General features: G+C 40.0%; 3 protein-coding genes across 7 annotated transcripts in view; 1 reads left to right on the top strand and 2 right to left on the bottom strand.

The window, feature by feature from the left end:
• Positions 1-1,607: 1,607 nt before the first annotated feature.
• Positions 1,608-6,612, bottom strand: LOC120744364 (carnitine O-acetyltransferase-like). 5 transcript variants are annotated; one of them, XR_005698346.1, is made up of 6 exons: positions 5,725-6,606; positions 5,397-5,532; positions 3,737-3,799; positions 3,133-3,270; positions 2,734-2,864; positions 1,608-2,403 (listed from the first exon to the last, which is right to left on the bottom strand). XR_005698346.1 is itself a non-coding variant. In XM_040048702.1 (6 exons), the coding sequence occupies exons 1-5, from the start codon at positions 5,748-5,750 to the stop codon at positions 2,740-2,742; spliced, it is 588 nt and encodes a 195-aa protein (XP_039904636.1). In that variant the 5' UTR covers positions 5,751-6,612; the 3' UTR covers positions 1,612-2,403; positions 2,734-2,739. The 5 variants fall into 5 exon arrangements, 4 of the variants coding, with proteins under 4 accessions (XP_039904636.1, XP_039904637.1, XP_039904635.1 ...); XM_040048702.1 differs by having other exon boundaries at positions 1,612-2,403; positions 2,734-2,964; positions 5,725-6,612; XM_040048704.1 differs by lacking the exon at positions 1,608-2,403 and adding an exon at positions 2,953-2,964 and having other exon boundaries at positions 2,477-2,849; positions 5,725-6,594.
• Positions 6,613-9,262: 2,650 nt separating this feature from the next.
• On the bottom strand, positions 9,263-10,496 carry LOC120744383 (carnitine O-acetyltransferase-like). The gene is made up of 3 exons (XM_040048738.1): positions 10,215-10,496; positions 9,796-9,889; positions 9,263-9,619 (listed from the first exon to the last, which is right to left on the bottom strand). The coding sequence occupies exons 2-3, from the start codon at positions 9,820-9,822 to the stop codon at positions 9,278-9,280; spliced, it is 369 nt and encodes a 122-aa protein (XP_039904672.1). The 5' UTR covers positions 9,823-9,889; positions 10,215-10,496; the 3' UTR covers positions 9,263-9,277.
• Positions 10,497-11,075: 579 nt separating this feature from the next.
• LOC120744339 (carnitine O-acetyltransferase-like) overlaps positions 11,076-25,223 on the top strand; it is a 41,365-nt gene continuing 27,217 nt past the window's right edge. The window contains exons 1-7 of the mRNA XM_040048654.1: positions 11,076-11,097; positions 11,244-11,302; positions 16,505-16,623; positions 16,785-16,838; positions 17,563-17,728; positions 18,789-18,963; positions 20,489-20,667. Of these exons, the coding sequence (XP_039904588.1) occupies positions 11,076-11,097; positions 11,244-11,302; positions 16,505-16,623; positions 16,785-16,838; positions 17,563-17,728; positions 18,789-18,963; positions 20,489-20,667 (774 nt within the window). The remainder of the gene's footprint in view (positions 11,098-11,243; positions 11,303-16,504; positions 16,624-16,784; positions 16,839-17,562; positions 17,729-18,788; positions 18,964-20,488; positions 20,668-25,223) is intronic.

Raw genomic sequence — 25,223 nt, 5'->3', positions numbered from 1 at the left:
CACCAAATGGAAGCTCCTGCCAGGCATCATAGCGCCCATGACGAAAAGTTCATGTTCAATACATGAGCAAGGCCCAGAAAGGAATTAGCAGCAACACCAGTGGGGCAAAATCCCAGCTACTGGTACAACTACTCATGGATGGTAAGACCAGGCGGACCAACCTGTGCACTGCCTGGATTTACTACAAGAAGGCCTTTGACTCAGTGAACTAAATAAGAGCCTTCATCAGGAATGCAATGGGGATATGGTAAACAGCCAACTTCAAGCCAGATGGACAAGTCACCATCAAGTGTGGGATTTACCAAGGAAATGCTCTGTTCCCACTTCTGTTCAGCATAGGCCTGAGTCTCCTCAGCCAGCTCATTAATAAGGCTGGCTACGGACTGGAGCAAATGTCAGCCGCTTCCTCTACATGGTTGGCATCAAGTTATATGCCAGGAGTAAACAAGACATCCATTCACCAATCCACACCACTTGGCTCTACTGCAACAGTATTGGAATGTTATTCGGACTGGAAAAGTGTGTTTATATGGTAAAAAAGAGAGGGAAGTTAATCAGAACTGAGGGGAGTGAACTACCAGAAAGCCGCATTGCAGGCATTGAGGATAGCTACCTGTACCTGTACCCACACAAATGGGAACCATGAAGTAGCTGCTAGGAAAACCACAACCACCAAATAAGGCAAGTTCTGAGGAGTCAGCTGAATGGGAAGGACAAGATCTGGGCAACAGCTACACTCTGCCAATCAACAGATGCTCTGCCGGAATAATAAGCTGGCCAAAGGAGCCACTGACGTCAACACAAGAAAGCTCCATGGATGGTTTCAACCAGAGTCCAGCACCCTGGGAATATATGGTAAGCGGAAGGAAGGAAGCCATTGATTAGTCAATGAACACATCAGGAGGATGGCCACAACTAATCACACGCCTAGTTGTTGTAAAGGCTCACCTTTCAGCACACTCACTTCACCAGATGCACCTTGTTTCTTTTCCTCACCTTTGGTTGGGTGTGGTGCTTGCAATTAATTGCACTCATCTGTCACCCGTTATATAAGGACTGCACTCACCTACAGCTCACTCTTTCTTAACTCCCACATGGGGCGGCAGCTGAGGTGAGTTTCTGTTTGAGTCTCTTGAGTTCATGTATTATTTTGAGTTACTGAATGACTTAAATCACACTTCATTTCCTTTCAGAGTTAGTAGTCTATGTGTGTCTTTCCTTTTTAATACTGAATGTTCAATAAAACGAGAAACCTGCAAGTGATTGCTGACTGTTCATTCTCATCCTGACCATATGAGCCTATGATGGTAACAATCTCCAACCTCTTGAGCCTTCCTTCAAAACACTAGTGAATACCTCAGGAACTAGAACCCCGAGAAAGAACAGGAGCAAGAACAGGAGCCAGCATGGAAGGACAGACACGTACCACCAACAGATCGAACAGTCACTGTGACCGACTGATGTTGAAAAATTCTTAGTGGTTCGGTTCGATCCCTGGCTCCTCTAGTCTGCATGCCAAGTATCCTTGGGCAAGATACTAACCCCAAATTGTTCTCAGATGCGTTCAGAGTATGAATGTGTATGAATGGTAGTGAGGAACTAATTCCATTTGGACACACGAAAACTGTTTCAGAATTAGGAATTTATTTATTGAGCCATAGCACAAACCACTGATGTGGAAGGACATAATTCTCTATGATTGTAAAATCATATTAATACATGCCATTTCCAGAAGGTTTGAAGTTTTTCTGTCCAGCACTCTTGAGACTTCAAGAGAGCTGGACAGGGCTATAAAAGGTCCTCAACTCAACTGCAAGACCAGTATCTTTGTGTCTTTCAAAATGACCACCATCAGGCAACTGGTGTGAATGTCTCGAACCAAACAATCACAAACAGACTTCAAAGGGTGGCTTGAGCCCCGTGTCACTTCTCAACACTATGGAGCCAGATTGGAATTTGCCATGAGAAAATGACATGAGAATTGGCAGCTCCACCGCTAACACCCTGTGCTTTTCACAAATGAGAATAGGTTCAATCTCTGTACATGTGACAGATGTGAAAGGGTCTGGAGAAGTGATCAAGAAAGTTTTGCTGCCTGTAACATTGATGCACAGACATCTACACGCTAGGCAATGGCACCCTGACTCTCAATAGGTATCAGGAAGAAATCCTCGGAGTCCCTGTTAGACCCTACACTGGTGCACTACAATAACCAGTCTCGTTGCGAGAATATGCAGGCAGTTCCTGGAGGGTGAAGGAAATGATAGCACTGACTGGCTCCCATGCTTGCCTGAACCTAAATCTAATAGAACTCCTCTGGGCCCAGAAGAGACTTGTGTCCATCCGACGCCATCAGGTTGCACCTCAGACTGTCATGGAGCTCAGCGATACCCTGGTCCAGATCTAGATCTAACAGTGTATAATCTAGATAAGCAAAATAATAATATTCTTCAATTTGACTGTTTAATAAGGTGCATTTCCTTAGCATGTTTAATCTGAACTAGTTTCAAATCATAGTCAAAAATTAACACAGTCAATTAAAATAGTCCAGTCATTAAGCAATTTATTTGAAATGTACAAGAATCATGAGTTAACAATCTATAACATAAGAGCTTTTTATGACACGTTTTGTTTTAAAACAAACAAAAATAAAATACAGTTGAAAAATAAAGTTGAATGACTCGTATTAATCAACCAATTGCTTTGAATTTTGCTATCAAATAGCTTCTTTACCTAGATCTAGGTAGAGCCATCTGGCTCTAGCTTAGTTTCCTCCAGCAGCATCTTCATGTCTACCAGTGTATCTTCTAGGGTTTGTATCAGTCGTACCACATTATTTTCTTTGCAGCTTTTCCAGGCTGACACTACAAAGGTGAAATTGTCACTTGTAACACTGTAGCAAAAATCATATGAGTTTAGTTTTTCTGGAACAGCAGAACCCAGACAGGCAGCCTTGAACGCCACCTTGTGAATAACAGAAGTGAGAATGTAATCGTTAGTTACTGGTGATAGTTTGTCATAATCAATTTTAGAGCATATAAAAAGGTATTGGATTAAAAAAAAAAAATTAATCATCTCTATTTGAACTGCAGTAGGCTTATAGTATGAAACATTTTCAGGCCCAGCCCTCACCTGACTTGTAGAAAGTAGAAAGTTAAAGGCTTTATTAAGGGAGGTATCTGTGTAGATGTCTGGCATGGGGATATTGTTCTCAATAGCTTGAACTTTCAGGCCCAAGAAGTGTCCAAATGTTGTCCGGCCACGAATTTCCTGTCATGATGGAGACGAGTCAATTTATTTGTAACAATAATCACCAGATGTAGTATTGCTGTAGTATTATTATTCACAGGGCACAATTTTATGTTAAAGGATGAGGTTTAGCAAAACTAAATGTTATTCTTCCTAAGATTAATTACTTTAAATAGATTTGACTGCACAGCAAAACTGTTATACCCAATACACACAGACAACATGAACAATGTCTGTCTACTTCCAGGAACAACTCAAACCTTGTGCTTTAGGTCATCCTCTCCTCACTTCAAATACTATCTATGGACCAGCTGTGTTTGACATTTTATATCATTACAGTTGTATTTTAAGTGATTCAACTGTTTCTCAAAAACTTGACTGTCAGTTTTGACTTAGAAAAACAAAGGGAACAAAAACACAAACATATTTACAGTTTATAAATTGTAATCACACTAATGTACTGAACTGTTATGGAAATGATACTCACCATATTGGTGTTCCACATATGCACTTTTATAGCATTTTCCAATAAATTACGTTTCTCTGAGTTCTGGAAAAAACAAGACAAGGTTATAAGCCATACTTTTAACCAAATACGTTGTGTTAGACACCCAAAGCAGTGACACAACACAAAACCACAGGATTTAAGTAGAAAACAGCTTGGGGTTTAAAATATCACATTAACTCGAAGCATACGTTAGTCGGAGATGCTGCTAGCACTTTGGTTAACGCTTCACCCGGCTTGCGACAAACCACTCTCAAAGAACGTCAGGGCCTCAGTAAGTATACCTTGGACAAACTGACTAACACAATTCCCAAGTGGATTGCAACAAACTGCAGACCTATTAATATTGTCGAGGACACAGGCTTTACAAAGGTTTTGCAAGATTAATTGAACAAGGCTCCAAGAAGAAGCACAATGTCAAAAATGCATGGGCTCTGTGAAACTGAAAAGGAAAAAAAAAAAAAGGAAAAAAAAAAAAAAAAAAAAGCATGAGGATTTAGCTGTAGCCAAGCATGTCGCCCTGACATGTGACTACTGGACTTCTGTGAGTAACATTAACTATCTTGGTGTTACTGGACATTTAAATACCACATGTATTGAACATTTAACAGTGGCGCATGAGTGGGAAATTGGGGAAACAACAACCAAAAAAAAAAAAAAAAAAAAAAAAAATCACAACTGTAGAAACTGAGTGTGCACGTAACATGACACCTGCAGCTAAACATTTGCCATTTGAGCACATGCCTCGTGTGGCTCACATCTTACAGAGATGCATCACTGTGGGTCTTGGTGTGTCAAGTGCTAGAAAAAATGTTGGCCGCTTCAAACATAGTCCAGCGACGCCTCAGAGCTGGAAACACAGCAAACAACCCTGGGGCAGGGGAAGGAGCCATTGATCCAGGACGTGCCAACACGCTGGAATTCAACACTAGAAATGGTCAAGCGTCTAAACCGCAACCAAGCAGCAATTAAAGCGACCTTAGACCAACAGAGCCACAAACTTGTCAGGCTGATGCCAAAAGAATGGGACAAACGGCAGAAGGTGGAGTCTCTTCTGGAGCCCTGGAAGTCAGCAATCTATATAACATTTAGGCTGAAATAAAATTGATTAAACAAAATCAATTTCTTGATTTGAAAGATGGAAGAAGAACCATTTTGTTCTTCTTCCATCTTTCCTTCTGTGTGTTTTCACTACAGGTATGTAATTGAGATTCCCGGTGGGGAATCCTACGTTTCCTTCTCAGTGGTACTGCCTGCCCTCTTCCACTTGCATCATGTTATGGAAATCTCTGATGATGATGAGTCGCTAGGTTTAAAACAGCATTCCAAGCAGACCTAACCTCCCCTTAAGAAAACAATATCAACGATGAAAGAATCAAGATTGCAACAGCTTTGGATGCTCGTTTCAAGGACTTGAAAGGCCTCTCCAAGAGTGACAGAGAGAGGGTGTGGACCACAGTTGGAAGAATGCTGAATGATCAATCCCCACCTTGACAGACTTGTGAAGATGGGCTACCTAAGAAAATTAGTCTTTTAGAGATGGGCTCAGATTCAGAATCATTGACACATTAGCAGAATTAGCAAAATTGACACGTATTGCACGGTTGCACATTGACATTGAGTCGAATTCTTCCTATTTGACCTGCTTTTTGGGATCATCAAAAGACTTGACAAAGGCAGCTGAGGCACTGGAGGTTGAAAGGATTACACCTAACCGTCCTTTCCTGAACAAACGCATGGAGGCTGCTTCATATGATGCACAGCACTGCTGGTGGATCCTGCCAAGATAAGAGGGGGGGGGGGGGGAAAGTGGTCAACTCAGCATATGAAATGTTGAAATCATCACCTGAGAGCTATGTTAAAACTGCATAAATCACCATTGTTAATGGAAACAAGACTTTCTTTCTTTTCTTTAAAAAAAAAAAAAAAAAAAAAAAAAAAATCATGCTTTTAGTCCTTTAGTATCTCACCTATAGTAGGCCAGCTGTATTGCCATCTGTATAAAAGCATCTGGGCTTATTTGATGTGCTTTTGGAATTTGTTTCCCAAAGTGATTGAATACCAAAACCCTGAGGTCCAGGTCTTGGGCATGCCTGTGATGGTGGAGATGGAAGATATGTGTAACAGTCACACAGTTATGCTAGTGTTCTTCTTTTCAGATCCATGTGGCTGTTCCCTCTTTCTTTGGAGCTGTACTCTAAACTTCCATGTTTTCTGTATATAATCCACTGTCTGCGGAAACAATCTGATTAATTTAAGTTCTGAGAAAATAACTCTGGAGCTCATTTAATCTGTTTTCCTGATACATTTCTAAAGTCTGATTTAATAAGACTTTTGCAAATAATGCTCCCCACTATAGGCATGCTTTAAAATGAGCCTACCTAACGAGTCAGGCAGGTTGTTGCTATCATGGTCCTGTGCCTTACACCCAGGTTATTCAGTTTTTGCACTTTAAAATATTCTGCTTATTACTCAAAATTAATTTATTAATTGCTTATTTTGTACTTTTTACATTAGAGTTTATTAGTTTTCATGGCATTTCTCTCAGTTCTCCTTTTCCTGTGCCAAATGTATTTTTGTCTGAGTTTCCTCGTTCCAGTTATTGTAACCCACTTCCTGTTTTGCTTCTCTTGTTTGACTGTCCCAGTGTGTTCAGCTGGCTCTCATGACACTTGTTTATATTTAAGTTCTCCTCTTACTTCTCACTACGTCTATCACTCTTCCTTGTGTTCTTACTGCTTGTTACTAGAATTTTGGATTCTTTTTACTAGTTACCGGAAAAAACAAGGCTTTGTGAACCAGAAACAGGAATGTCAAACTCATTTTACATCACATGCCACATACAGCACACTTTGTTCTTAATAGTTTTTCTATATGATACAGAAACCCTGCTCTAGTAAACTGAAAAATAAAATCTCGAAGAAGAAGAAGAAGAAGAATTTAATTTCTATAGCAGACACACAAAAAAATATGATCCTTTTGCCATTTTACTGTTTATTTATTACTTAATTAGTTTGATGTAATATCAATGGCTTGGTTTTTAAACCTATGAAAATGTTCTTAGAAGTCCAAAAACTTAAAAAGCCATCCACTGGACCGGATTGGAGGCCCTCAACCCTTATGTTTGACAACCCTACTAAAAGGATCAAAATAATTGTAATGGAAAACAATCTGACCACCATCCCCACAGTGAAACCTTCTGGTCACTTTTGCCACTGTGACATCTTGATAATGCAATTCTTGTGAAAACACAAAAACAAGCATACCTCTAATCCACACAGAATGTCCCTTAGCAGGTTACACCTCCACAGATATCTTGGTAGCCATCAACAAGTTTCTGGCATAATTCTGCCTGGATATTTGACCACTACTTGGCAGAATTACTTTAAAACTGGTTAGTTTCTTGGCTCGGACCCAGCTTTTAATCATAATCCACAAAAGATTTAATCTGTTAATGGGTTGGGGTATTGGGAGGGCCATTTCAGAAGCTTTATGTTGGTTTTGGAAGGGATAACTGTTTGGGAACCCCCAACTGTTGATTGTAGGTGATGTACACCCCATTCTTCCATCTACAACTCCACTGTGTTGTTGGAGTTGAATAAATTGCTTTAAGTGACCAGTTACATTTTTGATTGACCAGCATTACTATTTATTGATGTGACTCCTGACAGAAATAACAGGATGATTTGTTAAGTGTACCATGCAAAACTCTGCCCTGAGAAACTCTCCTTCTGCAATATGCTTGTGATTATTTTCTATTTGCACCGAAGTGGTGTTGAGTCAGTTTTTGAAGGATTTGGCTGAATATATTCCAATACTCAAGTCAGTCATTTGATCACAGTCACAAATATTTAAGTGAGCATATGTATGCATGTATAATTTTAACCTGTGTAGATTACAGAAATCCTAAATAAATTCAAACTTCTGTACCCAATTCTTATGTTTTTTTAAAAAAAAATTCATTTAAGATGTATCCGGTACGGTTATTCCCCTGGAAAACGGACGATTTAAAACAGGGGCAGGCAACTCCAGGCCTCAATTGATGGCATCCTGCAGGTTTTAGATGTGTCCTTAATCCAACACAGCTAATTAAAATTGCTGAATCACCTCCTCAACATGTCTTGAAGTTCCCCAGAGGCCTGGTAATGAACTAATCATTTGATTCAAGTGTGTTGATCCAGGGTCATGTCTAAAACCTGCAGGACACAAGCACTTGAGGCCTGGAGTTGCCTACCCCTGGTTTAAAGGAATCATTAAAGACCCCAAATTAGCAAGACATTCATGCCCATGATTGATGTATGTAAACTTCTGACCACAGCTAGTCAGTGAATATTTTCAACTTTAATATTTCATTCATCAATATCCTAATATGGGATTAAGTGTTCTTTTAACTTTCTGAATATTATTTTAGTTTACATATTATTTTAGTTTACAGGGCTAACAGGTCTACACTGTTGCTGCTGCCCTCCATGCTACCCTGTCCCACTTGGTGTTAAAGGCAGAGCTGAAGTCAATAAAGAGGCGTGCGTAGCTCCCCTGGTGCTCCACCACCCTCACAGATTGGTGACCAAGCTGATAACCCCAGGACTCCCATATTCCGCCTGTCTTTGGATTAAAGACTTTCTGACAAACCGCAGCTCCACAGCTCCGCGGCCATCAGCATCAGCACTGGCTCTCCCTAGGGCTGTGTGTTGAGCTCCCTGCTCTTCACGCTATACATATATGAATGTGCCCTCACTCAACACAGTAACACCATCGTCAGATTTGCAGACGACACCACTGTGGTGGGGCTCATCTCTCGGGGAGATGAGACTCCTATAGGGACGAAGTGGAGCAGGTGACAGCGTGGTGCAGAGAAAGCAACCTGCTCCTGAACACATTTAGGAGGTGGCTGTAGCTCAGGTGGCAGAGCAGGTCAGCCACTAATCAGAAGGTCGGTGGTTCGATCCCAGGCTGCCTCCTGGCTGCATGCCAAATATCCTTGGGCAAGATACTAACCCCATGTTTGCCTACTGGTGGTGGTCAGAGGGCCCGGTGGCGCCAGTGTCCGGCAGCCTCGCCTCTGTCAGTGTGCCCCAGGGCAGCTGTGGCTACAATGTAGCTTGCCATCGCCAGTGTGCGAATGGGTGAATGACTGAATGTAGTGTGAAGCGCTTTGGGGTCCTTAGGGACTAGAAAAGCGCTATACAAATGCAGGCCATTTACCATTTAAGACCAAGGAGATTGTTGTGGATTTCAAGAAAAAGAAAATGGACATTAAACCACTTTACATCAGTGGGGATGGGTGGAGATTGTGTCGGACCTGGGAGTTCACCATATCATTTAAATTACTTTACTTAAGATATATCAATCAAAAATGTAAATGGGAGCAAATTATAATAAAACAACCCAACAATAAGCCACTGACAATGTTTCTGAAAAAGCTGTGAATGGAGACACATCAGGACAAAAACCATTATGCTGCCCATGATTTCTCACCACAGTCCCTCCTAAACTGCACCTATCAGCTCTCCTGTCCGACCACTAACATGGACAGTTAAGGACATTTAATCCATGTTTTGCACTCACCCAGTTGTCAGTAGTGCACGCTTTCCTCTCCAGGCTTCTCTGCAGTTTCTCTCCATCACCTCCTTCTTTGAGGAACTCCTTCATCAGCCGTTTTGCGTGCTTCAGCTCATCCTCTGTTACAATGGGCTCCAGACAACTCAGATAGCGTTCACAGGTCTCCCGCAGAGGGGGCACAGGCAGACGGGGCAGTCTTTTCTGATGGTTCAGATACCTGCCACCCATCAGAGTGTCCGATGCAGAATTTACCAGCCGACAGGATTTCACCAAGCCATAGGAATTCATCATTCCAACATCCACCTGACAGATGAAAAAATGTTTTAGTTACTACATTAAATTCTGTGAGTGAAATAAAAATAAGATCATTAATAATGATACAATAAAAAAAAATAAAAAATAAAAAAAAAAGAGCCAGGGAAATGATTTACACTATTACATTAACAAAAGGCTAAGTTAACTGAGAGCATGTTACTTACTATAATTCTGTTCAGAATTCTCAACATTTTTCTTTCAGTAAACTTCCACAGTTGGAGTTAATTGTTAAACCCGTTTAACTGTCAGGTCACAGTGCTGTTGAGAAAATATTTGAAAAAGAAAATCCTCTGGTTAAAGGAAATGATAAATGCTCCCCTTCCCCAACAAGACAATTAACCTAAGTAAACCAGATAAAAAGGGACATGAAAGCCTTTCTTTTTCTCCGCAGCAGTTAATAAAGCAAATAGAACGGTTTAATAGTTAATAATAATTAATATATTTTGATAGTATTAAAATAACATCGTTACCACTTTTAACTTACAGTCACCAATAAATTGGTAAATTATTCTGTTGTGTGTTTATGTTTAAATTTGGTGCACAGTTTGCTAATAGTTTTGCCTTTTTTTGCCTTTGGAGTTACCTGTCAGCAGCTACAGCTCTTCCTGGTTTAGCAAAAGATGAAGGTAATGGTGAAGTTGATTGAAATATAAAGACCAACCAAACAGCACAATTTATCTTCTTCTACTTCTTTGGGGTAGATTGACTAGATGCATCAATGGTATATTGCTGCCATCTACTGTCTATTGTTACCCGAGTACATCTTCTGCTGATTAAGCACTGAACCGTCTGCTGTCACAGCTTGGGTTTAGTTATGGTTTTCTGAGACACAGGTGGGAACTCTGATGGAAGCAATTAAGGTGGAGTAGACAATCAGAGCCCTATTCAATAAAGCAAGTTCAGCGTATCCAGGTTATCTTTACATTATCTGAATTCAGTTACACTACATTGGTAATCGGAGCTTCATTGGTAAGCTACACCCATCCTCCATCTTCATTTTCACCATTGCCAGCATCTAGAATGTGGAGGATCCTATCCTAATTCGTGTCATTCCTGGGTCTCCATTCTGCCATATTGGTTCATCTGAGTTTAAGCACTAAATAGCTTTTATTTGAATTTTCTATAAATCACGTTGATTGGATGAGCTATCCTTATTTGCATTTAGAAAACAGACAGTGAAAAATCAGCTCAAAGCAAAAAATGCAAGTTCATGTTAAAGTTTTTGTCAAATTAGGATATTGTCAGGTACATTCTCCAGTGTGTCACTTGTAATTCCTTGCAGGTTTTCTGCACGTCTGGCAAACCAAGCATGTAAAAAGTAGTTTGAGTTCCCCAATTATTATAACTTTGGTGCTAAAACATGAAAAAGTCTGATGGCAATACTAGTTTTACTGTTTCTAGTCTTACCATCACTTTCAATTGGCATAAGACTTGTCTGGGCAGGATGCGTGACCATAAAGACACAAGTGCATCTCACATGACAGAAGTAACCCTGTTCAGGGATTTTGGCCTTACAGTTCTGCAAAGTGTTTTTTCTTTTCCTCAAAAGCGTATCTTTTAGATCTTCAATAAACATCAGATGAGCTGTGTCTATATTTACTCTGTTTTCTAGATAAGAGCCTGCAGGGCCTGCCTCAAGTGACCCGCTCCCTCATTCCTTCCTCTTTAACGGTACAAAAGAGTCGAGTCATTGTTAACCCTGAATAATCCATTTGCTTCTAATAATCTTTTATAGTTGTTTTTATATGTGGAACATGCAGGGAAAGAAGGCTTCAGTAAAAGTTGCAGCCAGTGTTGGTCAAGTTACTTGAAAAAAGTAATCAGTAACTAATTACTGATTACTTCCCCAAAAAAGTAATCCCGTTACTTTACTGATTACTTATTTTCAAAAGTAATTAATTACTTAGTTACTTAGTTACTTAGGTACTTTTAAAAACATGATTTACAACCTGAATAGGTGATAAAGCGATAGATCTTTCAGCCCAATTCTACTTTTTCTGCATAATCCATCATACAAAATGTAATCAAATGGAAAAGTCTCTTTTTTTTAACATGTTTTATCAGTTTTAATCTTTTAACTTTATGCAATAAGCAAAAATTTAATTATATGCAACATTCTCTGACTTGAAGAAATTAGTTTAACATTTAAACCTATTTTCTGCACATTCCAGCACATAAAATAAAATATTTTTTGTGTTTACACTCACTCTTTCAAATAGATGCAAGTAAAACACAGCAGAAAATAAATAAAATCAAAGACTAGCAATCCTGTTGCTCTATTTTCACCTGTAAAGCAGGAGTGGGGTAGGCGGAGGTGTGCTCTGGTGCAGGTGTGCCACAGCGGTCAGTGGAAGGATACGGCAGTTTCTCTGTGAATTTCCCATTACGTCATAGGTGTCAAACTCTGGCCCGCGGGCCAAATTTGGCCCGCAGCCTAATTACATTTGGCCCGCGAAGCCATACCAAATTACTATTAGAGCTGGCCTACTGGTATTATACAGCTAATATATATATTGTTTAGTATTAAGCTTTGCTTGTTCCATATTCAGTTTTTCAGCAAAACGTGTTTGAGTCCATAAGAAAAGATTCATTCTTATATCTGGAGGAATAAATATATTTCAATAAATATTAACGTTAGTCGTTAACGCGACTTTGTTCTAGTTTTGAATTTTGGCCCACTGTGTATTTGAGTTTGACACCCCTGCATTACGTGGTAGCACACTCGATGCTTGTTTAGGGGTTTTTTTTCGCTGTAAGAAGAAGTTTTCTTCCCACGCACAAGGGACGTTAATGTTTTTGTCACTTTTTATGGAATCAAACTCAAAGTAAGGTCAGTACTTCCACGCTTTAAATGCTGCACGCTCATACTCTCTCCCGCACTCGATATATGATCCATTGTTGATCTGCACACAGCTGTTGTCATGAACGTGCACTTCCTTACGTTATTGTCATAATAATAATAATAATAATAATGGATTGGATTTATATAGCGCTTTTCAAGGCACCCAAAGCGCTTTACAATACCACTATTCATTCACTCTCACATTCATACACTGGTGGAGGCAGCTACAGTTGTAGCCACAGCTGCCCTGGGGCAGACTGACAGAAGTGAGGCTGCCATATCGCGCCATCGGCCCCTCTGGCCAACACCAGTAGGCAAGCAGGGTAAAGTGTCTTGCCCAAGGACACAACGACCAGGACAGAGAGCCCAGGGATCGAACCGGCGACCTTCTGGTTACAGATGCGATTCCCAACCCGTGGCTCAGACATTCTCGCAAAAAAATCACGGTTTTAGTAACGCAGTAACGCAGCGTTCCTATGGGAAAGTAACGGTAATCTAATTACAGTTTTTGCAATATTAATCCCTTACTTTACTCGTTACTTGAAAAAAAGTAATCAGATTACTGTAACGCGTTACTGCCCATCTCTGGTTGCAGCTTGGGTAAATCAGCATAAATCCCCATGGTAAATTATTCTACGAACCTAACCTGCTCTGAGAGATTTTCTAGGAATGCCGACACTATTTTCTGGAAAACTAATTGTCAGTGGAACCTAGCCTGTAGCTTAATCAGCAGAAAGAAATCTGCATACTGACCAATCAATTCTCCAGAAAAAAGCATCACCATTTCAGGAAAATCTCTCAGACCTCTGCAGGGAGACTAGAAGGATCTGAAGATTTTTAGTAGCATCTGAACTGGTTGTTTCCCTGATGAGCATTGGTAATGTTTCAAACATATTAGAGATTCTCTGCTGGGGATTACAGTTTATATAAGCAAGGCATACCATCACAGAACACACACCAAGAATTCCTTTTTAAAGAATAAAATTATTGATTCACTTTGATCTGTTGACAACCAAAGTGATTTCCATGTCTCCTTTATTAGGCTGTAGGGGAGTAAGTTTTAATCCACTGCAAATGGATCCAATTTAAATAAACAGCAACACCGAGAGCAAACTGAGAGATAAAATCATTAACTTAAATGAAAATGGTGATTTTAATGCTATTTGCGCTAAATAACCAGATTAATGATTTTCTGCATTATTGACTGTGCCCTTTTGGCAACAGTGTTGCATTTTCCAGTTATCTTTTTTATGTTCTTTATAGATCCTAGGTGAAGGTGAAGCCAAAGGGAAGATATGAGAAGCACTAAAGTTATTTATTCCTGACCTTAACCAGGACTTTAATGATGTTAAATAGCGTGTTTCTAAGCGATTTGAAGAAAAAGAGCGAACATGTGTAGGTTCAGTCCAGACGGTTCTCATATTTCCTCTTTTTCCGAGGTCGTCATTTAGGAACGTGGTGGGTAGCCGAAAACGTAATATGGTGACGATTTGTCACCTAGCGTAAAATGTTACGCTTTGGGAGTGAGAACGGGTTGTCCTATCTTAGCTAAATATACACAAATTTCTAACCTTTTTCATTTAATAATTCTCAGTTCTTATCAAGACTGCTGAGGAGTGAAAACTAAGTTTTCATTGGTTCTCACAATGAACTTGTCTTTGTGTTTGTCCTACTAGACCTGAGTGCAACATTAAACAACGCTGACAATAGCATTTTACTAGAGAGAGCAGAAGCCTTCATTGGTATTAAAGTAATGCACTGATTTAAATGTATTTATATGATAAATTCAAATTTGTTCATGAATTAGGAGTCCTCCTTGCACTCACATACTTAGAAGTTCCACAGGGCTTTGTAGTGAAACTAATACTTAATGTTATAGATGTTTCAATTTGGTAATATTGGAAAACGCAACATATATTTTTATTGCTATGCAGATGGTGTCCAGCTATATTGAGCCATGAAGCCAGATAGCACAAATAAAAAAAGCTTTTCTATTTCTAAATTCAGAAAAAACTGCTGTTTTTGGCCCAAGCCTAAAAGCTACAGAAAAAATGGTGTCTAATTAGATACTTACTCTGGATGGCTTTATCCCTGGCCTTCAGAAAGACTGTGTCCCACTGAATTCCCAGCAAACATTTTTTTTTCCCCCATCTTTTTGAAATTAAACGCACTAAAGTTATTTACATTTATATGCCTTTAAATTCTGTCCCATTTGTTACACAGTGGACCACTGTGACTGTTAGGTTACGTTCACACTGCAGGTCTTAATGCTCAATTCCGATTTTTTTATCATATCCGATTTTTTTGTCTGCTTGTTCACACTACAAATAAAATGCGACAGCAAACGCGCTCTAGTGTGAACGCTCAAAGCGGCCCGCATGCGCAAAAGAAGACGTCACACACAACGCGCTCTGTTTAGACCCAGAGCAAACAGTATTGTTTGACTGATGGCCGTTAATATAAAGACTTCGGACTTTACGTTTCCCAATTTTTGCTTTAAGTTATTTTGTTATTTACATAATAATGTAGATAACCTAATAATTATCCTTATTGCTATGTTAGAGGAGCGGTGCTTCAAAGGATAGTTGCAGATTTCTGTCAGAATCTGCAGATTATACAGTACAAATAAAATGTTCACGTTTCTCCAACGTTGTCTTCCCAACAGTTTCACTGACATCTACATTGGATGGCCAGGAAGCGTTCGCGATGTCTTCTCCGGCGCTGATAATTGGCGTCTGTCTTGTGTCAGTGACGTAAAAGACGGATTTAATGCGACATGACCGTTCAAACAGCAGTCGCTTTCTAAAACATCGGATATGTATCGGATTCAGTACCACATACGAAAGTGACCCAGATCGGATTTGAAAATATCGGATTTGTGCCGTTCACACTGTCATACCATGATCGGATATGGGTCGCATAGGGTAAAAAAAATCGGATTTGATGCGCTTTCGCCTGCAGTGTGAACGTAGCCTTTGGGTACCTGGGTTGACCCAGTGGTTTCGGTTTTGTACCTTTTGTATTGGTGTTCTTATCTTAGTTTGTTTTTGTGAAGGTTTTGGTTTCTGCTTTGCATTTCTAATTTTTCCCCAGTTCTTCTTGATGTTTGATTATGTAGTTCTCAGGTGTGGGTTTCCATGCTCCCTCTATTCTGTGTCCAGTCAGTGTCTGTGTCTGCCCTGTTCCCACATCTCTGTTACAGTGCCTGCTTGTGAGTCTGTGTCTATAAGTTCAGTCTGTTTCCTGTTTTATTTTGAAGGTCCATGTCTTATGTTAATGTATCTGGTTTTGCTTCCCCTGTTTCGTTAGGCCTGATTTGCCCCAGCTGTGTTTCCCTCCTGTTACTCATTCCCTGATTGCTCACTCTGTGTATTTAAGCCCTGTGTTTCTCTGTCTCTGTGTTGTGGTCTACCCTTATCTAGCTGTGTGGTCTGTCTGCATAAGTTTACCTTGGAGTCTCAGTTTTGTTACTTTTTGGAGTTCAGCATTAAATGGTAAATGGCCTGCATTTGTATAGTGCTTTACTAGTCCCCAAGGACCTCAAAGCGCTTTACACATTCAGTCATCCACCCATTCACACACTGGTGATGGCAAGCTACATTGTAGCCACAGCCGCCCTGGGGCGCACTGACATTAAAGCTGTATTTAAGTTCACCCTTTGTCTCCGACTGTCTGCACTTTGGGTCCTTTTCCTGCCTGCACACAGCCTTCACATAACAGTCACTCTGTCTCCTGTCTGTTAGTCAACCTGGCTATATACATTTAAGTACCTCAAGTTGTATGCTCAAAATTCACAATACTCACTATAGAACCTTTTTTTTTTTTTTTTTTTTAAATTATGACTTGATGTCAGTGATATAGATCTTCATAAATTGCAGCATAAATAGATCAACAGATACACTAGTTGAGTATTAGCAAGTTCTCAATAAAAGTGCAGATGTTATCAACTACATTTAACTTATTGTTGCACAAACACAATCCTGAATTTTCTGGATGGACTGTAATACATTCTTGCACTTATCTGTATTTAGTTAACAGACTATATGGTGCAGACTGACTATCTTGACAACCGTCTGCCTGTGGTGGCTTATTCAAATATCAGTGGTTCCTTTCCCCGAATGGACTTCAGGGATAAGCAGGGACAAATAAGGTGAACTATATAACTGTATACTGCATTGTGAAGGGGGGGGGGGAGGGGACAATAGATTCTGAAGGTCTGAATCTTGGCCGTTTCTGATTGCTATATTAGGGACGTTGTATTATGTCAATGCCATGTAAATGTTTAACTAAATAATCATGTTCTCTGCCTAGGTGTGCTGCCAAAGTGATAAGAGCTATTTTGGACTTCAAGACTATGATTGACAAGTGAGTATTATCAGCTCAAGTAAAAAAAAATGTAAAAGCTTAGAAAGTGGCAGGTATAGAGAGTTATTATTTAAAATTCAATATTCTGTGATTACCTCCTGTCAAGAGAATGGTGCTAACGGGATCTGGGTTTACTGTATCACTACAGTATAGTCATTTGGGTTTCCAACCTCCAACCAGGACTGATAACATTTGAAATGTCCATTGTTTTCCTTGTGTGGGGAAATGCACATTACATGGTCAAAACTTTTTTTTTCTTCTTTTCTTAGCTTAGCTACCTTGCTATTAATTCCTAATCACATTTTAATTTGTTTTCTCAAAGTTGGTGTGAAATATCAAAAGCTGTGGAAAGCAAACTTGCAAACAAAACAAATACACATACACCATGCTAATGTACTTGTACTTGCACTTGTTATTTGAAATGGCTTTGAGGGTTGTGGATATATATATCTAGGTCTGTCGGGAGGGAAATGAGTAATTGTGAGTTCCAGGTATACCATAAACACATCATGTGATCATATCCTGGAAGTTTCAGGTCATTGCAGTATAAAATTGTTGGCATTTCCCTTATAAGGCTGATACTGATTTTTACTGTTTAGTATTATTCCCACACATAAAAATAAGTCCTTGTTTCTTATGTGGCTGAGGTTTAACTTTAATCAAAGTGCCATAGCTTCAGACATGAACAGTAAGAAATTGTTGACACAGGCATCATGTTTAACAGTGAGACGGTACCAGTTGATTACCTGGGAGGAAAACCCCTGTGTATGAACCAGTATTCCCAATTGCTATCATCATGCCGTATTCCGGGCCTGGAGATGGACTCTGTTGTGTTCCATGGCAAGACTTCTTACCCTTCCAGATACATTACATTGGCTTATAACAGTCAGGTGAGGAGCACATCATCACACACTTGTCTGACATTCTGGGACTGTATTCATCTATTTACAAAGAATGGTGTTATAATGCATCTTAGTAGAAAAAGTGAAGTTGAAGATCAAATTATCAAGCAGCTTAAAAGGTGTAGAATGCACAGTTTTCACTGTGCTAACTGCAACTGCATCTTCCACAATCCACAAATCATACTTCTCCAATATTGTTGAGATTCAGCCCTCAACATAAACGGTAATATGTATATCACAGGCACTAGAGACAAGGATTTTCAGGAACTCTGCCAATTCATTTATATTATAAATCATTTTATGGGGGGAGTCAATTCTGGAGCCTTTCACAGCTGACTTTGGGTGTGCGGTAGGAACATCAATCCACAGTGTGCACCAGTGTTCACATTCGCACAAAAACTGCCACAGGCTCCTGGTAAGGGCATTATACTATGAACGAGTGGAGATTTTTTTTTTTTTTTTTGTATTTACAACAGTTCTTATAGCACAAAATTACAAATAAAGTTGGGCTAAAAACAAAAACATTAGACTGACATCATGTAGATGAGAAGTTCAAATTGCTTTAATAAATAATATGTTATTATACAGCTTTACAGAAATCGATAGGAAAACATTCCTGAAGAATCCTTTATGGCAGCGAGGCTGAATCCATCAGAGGGTGAAGGAGCTCTGCTGCCTCAGAAGTGTGGACTTGAGTGGGAGTAATGTCCATGCTGTAGAGCAGTTTGTCTGTACCTCATTTCTGACCAATGATGCTTCCAGCCTTGAGGATCAGTTTGATCCTTCTGGCACTGATGCTGCAGATTAGCAAAAGCCCCAGACTGCATGGGATGGTGATCATGGCAAAAGGTTTCTTTGCTCACACTGGTAATACGTGTAAATAAAAATTAAACTCTGTGCTAAATGGATCTGTCAGATGATGCACATCCAAATTTCTGAAGGAATGTTTTACAACCAGTTATTTTATTCTCTTATGGTGAGCAAGTTCACTCTCTCATACACTCCCTTCCAATAAGGAGCCTTGCTTTTGTGTGTGTCCTTGCTTCAGTTCTTTATGGTGGATGTCTACAATAGTGATGGGACTCCTTTGACTGTGCACCAGCTTTGTGTTCAGCTGGAGAGAATATGCAGCTCTTCGCTGGAGACCAGCACAGAGCCTGTTGGCATCCTCACCTCCTTAAATCGTGACTCCTGGAGCAAATGCTATCACAGATTGATCCAAGGTGAGCACAATTATGCTTTTGTACAGTTGTAAAGAAGCTAATGTATATGTAAGGGGGATTAACTGGGAAACGCTGTAATGCAAGCGCTAAACTGATGTTAAAACTAAACAACGTAATACTTGATCATAAGAGGCCAGGTAAAATTGGAATTTCTCCATGTAAGAAAGTTATATTAAGTAGTCAGTGAAAACCAACTGCTTTATTGAATCTCTGGAAAAAACCCTGTTCATCTCATAGCATAGCTTTATTTTATTTATTTTTTTCATTTAAAAAAAAGGTAGAAAAGAGCATGTGGAATAAGAGTTGCCACTATGAGTGTTCATTAATTTGACGAAGGGTGATGTTTTCATAATAAGGGTATAATGGGCACCAGTGGATTCCACTAAACTGAGCTCAGTAAACTCTGTCCTGTTTTTCTGAGTGTTTACAGCCAAACCTCACACATTGCCGTTCTGTAATAATACTAGGAATTTATTGAAACAGAGCAGAACTGGACTTAATGGAGCATAGGAATGTTTATATAAATTGGCCAAAATGCAGCTGTTAATGGGACTGTGCTACTACTAAACAGTATGTTGTGTTAGTCATATGCACAGTATTCCCACTCTTATGCTTTCCTCCTTAGACATTTGAGATCATTTATTCCATCAACTGTTTTTGTATTGTTACAATTGATTTCAAGGTGTAATGCAAAGAGTAGAGGGGATGTTTTTAAACCTACTTTGAACACTAAAAAGTAATTTAGTAGACGTGGGGGAAATTGGACAGAGGCAGGAAAATCAACCTCCTCCTCCCCAGCAAATAGAACCTTGAGTTTGACACACTTCAAAAAAACCCAAAGTGATGCATGCATTTATGAAACTGGCATTGTAACACTATCTTGTCACACAGACTGCTTAGTATCTGATGGTTAATGCAAACAAATGGCATATAAGTGACCCCTTACAATCAACTGACTCAATCTTTTATTTATTTTATCCTAGTTTTATCACCATCTTGACACACCCAAAGTCCGTTTGAAGATGCGAGTGGTCCTTGCGGCCTGGTCCTTGTAATCAAAACGACTGTTTTAGAGGAAAAGGGATCAAAAGTTTATTCCATATGGTTGTAATTCTTTTGGTCACTCAATTGTCTCGGTATTAAATACTAGTGAATAAAAGTAAAGTCAGCATTATCACAGGGGAAATGGCGGTGATAATCTGGGTGACAGACACCAAGAATCCCCTGAAAAGCAGAAGTGCTGGGACAGGGGGACAGAGACAAGATAACAGTGCATTTGAGAGGACCCTTGTATTAAAATGGCGTTTCCCTATATGGACAACATAATAAAGCTCTGGTTAGTTCAGTTTCTGTTGACTAGCATATACTGCAACATTTGGTCAACAATGAATTATTTTTTTTTATTATTATTATCAATGGTAATATACAAGTTATGTAATAACTTCTAAACGTGTAAGTAGGCATAATTATTTGACTGAATATGAATGGGTATCATGTATGCTTTGTCTGTTGCATTTGTGTCCAGATAAGCCCAACAAAGAAGCGCTGTCAGCTAGCCAGAGGAGCATCTGTGTAGTATGTCTGGATAAAGCCATGCCTCAAGTGCCTGATGACATGTACTCCAGAGGTAATGTCCTCCAGATGATGCATGGAGGAGGCAGCCAGTGGAACAGTGCCAACCGCTGGTTTGATAAATCAGTACAGGTGATTTGAATCATAGTAGACAAACTTCATTTGTATAAAAATGGTTTGCTCTTTAAGGTGTAAAAAAAATAAATAAAATACAATTAATTAATTAAAAAAAAATTCTAGCATCACTTATAAAGTATTTTAAAAATGTATATATAATTGGATACAAAATCACAGAAGTGAGTACAAAGAATATTCTAACAAATCATAAATTTTAACTTTAAAACCTTAGGTGCAACTAGGTTGAATGGTTAGTTGGTTTGTTGTTGTAATTGTCCTAAGTGCCACATTCAGTACTGTGGACAATGATGTATTATTACAGTGACTAGAGAATGCAGTAGGTATCTAATAGACTTGTAGTCAAGACCGCCTAAACCAAGACAACACCAAGACCGGAGGGTATCGAGACCAGGACAAAGTTGAAACGAGACCAAGGCCGAGACAAAAGTCTTTGAACTACAGCCAGATGCTGCTTCGTTTACGGGTGTCAGGCATATTTATGTGTTTTTGTGATGCACTCTCACAGCCCTCCTCACTGCTGTCTACTGTCTCACTCACTGAGAGGACAGACACACGCTCCACTTGACTGTCGCGTCTCTCATCCTCTGTTTTTCACATAATGATATTATCCTATATCCTCGCATGTGATTGGCCACAATATGGAGGGATTGGAGCATAGCTGAGCCACTGTGTGAGAGCTGAGCAGCGAAAGGAAATTAAGTGAGGAGCCGGCTCTCGTTCAGTGGGAGTCGACTCTTTTGATTCACTACAAAGCACTCTCTAAGCACGGCTCTTAGAGCTGATGCTTTTGTGCATGACCGAACGTTACGTTGTTTGTCATGGATACTGTTGACTCCAAATCTATTACTATTACTATAGTAATACTATAGTACTATTGCAAAAACTGTAATTAGATTACCGTTACTTTCCCGTAGGAACGCTGCGTTACTGCATTACTAAAACCGTGATTTATTTATTTATATTTTTATTTTTTTTGCGAGAATGTCTCATGACAGTGACGTAATGTTGCGAGATCGATCAACTTTAGACCAGACAACAAACGACGGAGGCTCCGGAAAAGTGCAATCAAACGATGAGTTTTATTATCACAGGAGAACAACCAACCGTCAGCGTACAGAATGTGTTGCTCTGACAAGAATACATTGGGTTCTGGTTTTATAGGACAAAATATCACACCTACGTCAATGCAATGCAGTCAATGCAGTTCAAAAATACATGGTGACAGATGGACAAAAGTTCAACTCGTACATACAAGGATTCATCACATATACTTTTAATAACTATAAACTGACATATAACTTCTCCTTTCTTCATTACTTGCCTTTTAAGGTAATAACTTCAGGTCTTAGCTTTTCTGAGAGCTAATAATTGGACCCTCGTCATTAATCACTAAGTAAAGTACTTTTGCAGCCAGTCTCAAACTGAAGTAGAAGACGCTTAGGCCTTCACTCAAACCTGCTACTAGATTAATATGTGTATTGTAAGCATGCATGCAATTAACCTGCTATGTTCTCATCTCCCCTCAGCATGTATCATCTGGACACTCTCACCAGTGAAGCTTAAAACCTTCTAGAATGGAACATCAACTCTTAACCAAGCACATTTATGCATTGTGTATAAAATGAACTCAACCTATAAAAATAGAAAGGTCAATGTGATGACAGACATATTCAATGCAATATAAACCCTGTAGGAAATATTACTGATAAATGATACTGTGAAACATGTTATTAATACATTCTTCCTAAGGCAGATTACATGGTAGCAATAAAAGAATCTCTGAATCCCAACATTCCCTCTTTTGACATTCCAACAGGAATGTCACCATATTTCATGTTGTATCACTCCCTGCCCCACTCTATGGGTTCCAGGTTCATCTGGTAGATGCCCCCAACCCAGCCAGGGTTCGCAAACCTCACCACTATCTTTACCAACAATCCTCTGACACAAGGAATGATACAACAACCAGCGATGACCAATATTCCCAAAAATACAGCCAATGAGCACATCACTGACATAGCCACACCTTTCCATTGTCCAAACACGGATGTCATCCAGGATGCCAGCGGGTTTTCAATACCTGAGTGCTCATGCATGGTTTTAGACAAATTTTCCGGCCCTCCAGAGCTCGGGTTACTGAGCCATCTGGGGCAGTAATGTTGTTCCATGGCATCCCTGGTAAGGCTAGAGAGTCTCAGCAAGTTGTAATGAACGTAGTTAATGCGGTCATCATTCTTACTAGGCGTTATCCAAAGGAATATACTTTCAAACCCTGAAGCTACTGGGTCTGCCAGCTTATACTTGTTTGGAACTCCCCTGGGCACTCCTATGGAGTCTATCCTAGTCGGAGAGTTTAACCGGGGGTCATATGCATGTATACCCTGGGTCCCTCTTTTTGCCAAAATGTGTCTCTTATGTCTGGCTGCTAAGGTACGTGTGTTGTGTTGCTGAATAGTCTTTACCTGATTTCCAATCAGTATGAGTGGAGCTCCCAGTCGCACCATTGCACATGTCCCTACGCTTCCCATTGGGACACGAACCAAAAGGGTGCTTTGCCCACAATAATAATACAACCCACTTCTTGCCCATGTTCCAATTAATGTGCTCGGGTCACTCACATTATTCGTGGTTCTTCCCGTGGGTGTGACAGCACACCAAGTAGGGTTGATTTCTCCCACGTGGTACTTTACATTATCTGCAGAAAACCTGAAACATGTATAGTTATCTTGTTTTGGCATAAATGAATTGGCATTCTCCGCTTGCCCTATCGTGTTTGATGCCGAGATTATTAGTTTATCAGTTAGATTTGTCATTGAGTTTTTAAGTGTGACTCAGGCTTTGGGGTAAACTAAGTGTACCCTAATGTTCCATGGACCTAAGAAGATGGTGACAGGGTTATGAAAAACAGAATAAACCCTTTGAATTACTATTCCTTGCAGGCCTTCTGGCACATTTGGCTGCCATCCTACCCCTGTCCAACCTACCTCATTTTCCCAGGAGCACCACTGACCTGCTGTGTATGTACGTATGTGTTTGCCCCAGGAGGGGCTTTGCAATAAGCATAACTGGAGCATATCATAGGGTGATTACAGACCCACACATCATATGCTCTCCAGCTGCTACTAGCTCCTGCACACTTAATGACGTCACACAAATCAAACGTGAATGAGCTGGTGGACCCTTTAACATAATTTAATTCTATGCCGTTGTATGTGCTGAGACACTCATCACCTTTACCTGACACCTCGCGCTTTAGTCTTTTCACCGATCCCGTTTTAGCAACTATTGTCTCAGGAAGTGCTGTGCTGGACTGGCATCCGCGTCCGACCGATTCACAAAATGCGCCCTGCAACATAGAGAGACCTAATATTTAATAATCCACATTTCACTGTTTATGCTTGTTTATGTTTAAGTTGTTCATTTCTAGCTTTTAGTTTGTTCTTATCTGTTTGGGAGCTGACATAGTCTCTATGGATAAGGGTTTTTTCCCCGGGTACCCTAAGGAGAAAAGCTCCAGAGAGGCGTGTTTCATGTTAAAAGCTAAAATATAACCAAAGAGATTTTGCTCAACAAAACAATACCTTTCAATTGCCGAACCCTATCTCTCCCCTCAACGGGTTGTATGCTTCAATGTTTCCTAATTATTTTATCATCAAAAAATCAAACAAATAAATCAAGCTGAGAGACAGCACCTTGCGTTTACGCCGGGCTGTGAGCTGCCCTAAATCTACTTCCTACACCTTCACTCCTTCTAGTTCTTTCAATTTGTTACCGCTCCTTTTGGTGGCGCGGCGACCTTCTGCGATGCTCTTCTTTTCTTCGGCCTTCCAGGTGGACCACTGGTCGGCCCGTTGCACAGGTGAGAGGGTTTATTCTGCCTCTGTTTGTTAACACCTGTGTTCTTTGAAGACGAGTTTTCCTCTACCAAGCTCTCGTGTGCGGGTGCACACTGCGACCAGTGGTACCAAGTGTCGCCTTTCTCTTCCAGTCGAACTGCTGTAGTCGTTCTGGCAATGACCTCGTAAGGACCAGTCCAACGTGGTTCCTTCCACTTTCGTTTGAGCACCTTCAGCCACACCACCTTTGCCTCCGGGGTCGCCCTGTCCACAGCGTGTACTCCAGATGTGACCTGTTTTGTGAAACTGGAGATTCTCGCCACCCCTGTGGTCGCTGTGGTACTGGAATGTTCTCCTGTAAAGGATAGAAAACAAAAAACCTCTCTCTGCTACACCTCACTAATCTACTGTGTTCATCTAATGTTCCCTTAATTATTCAAAGTTGGTTCAAGATACCATGTTCTGGGCTCTATCCTTTATATTAACTTTACTTAATCTCAATGCTCTTTATGTGTGTAAAGAGTTTATCTTCTAAACAGGATTCAGTTCATTTTAATCCTTCAACTTAAACATGAAAATAACAATTTCTGCCTCAGTTTTACCATATCTAAATCATCAAACACCCCAAAAGTCATAAAATGATCCTAAAACCCATTTCAAATTAAACCTTAGATCCCCCCTTTTGTGACACATAAGAACATAAGATGTGTCACA

This window comes from Simochromis diagramma, unplaced genomic scaffold, assembly GCF_900408965.1.
Source record: "Simochromis diagramma unplaced genomic scaffold, fSimDia1.1 OVJJ01000683.1, whole genome shotgun sequence".
Lineage (NCBI taxonomy): Eukaryota > Metazoa > Chordata > Actinopteri > Cichliformes > Cichlidae > Simochromis > Simochromis diagramma.
Note: the sequence above shows the minus strand (reverse complement) of the source record. Positions and strands in the feature narration are given on the sequence as shown.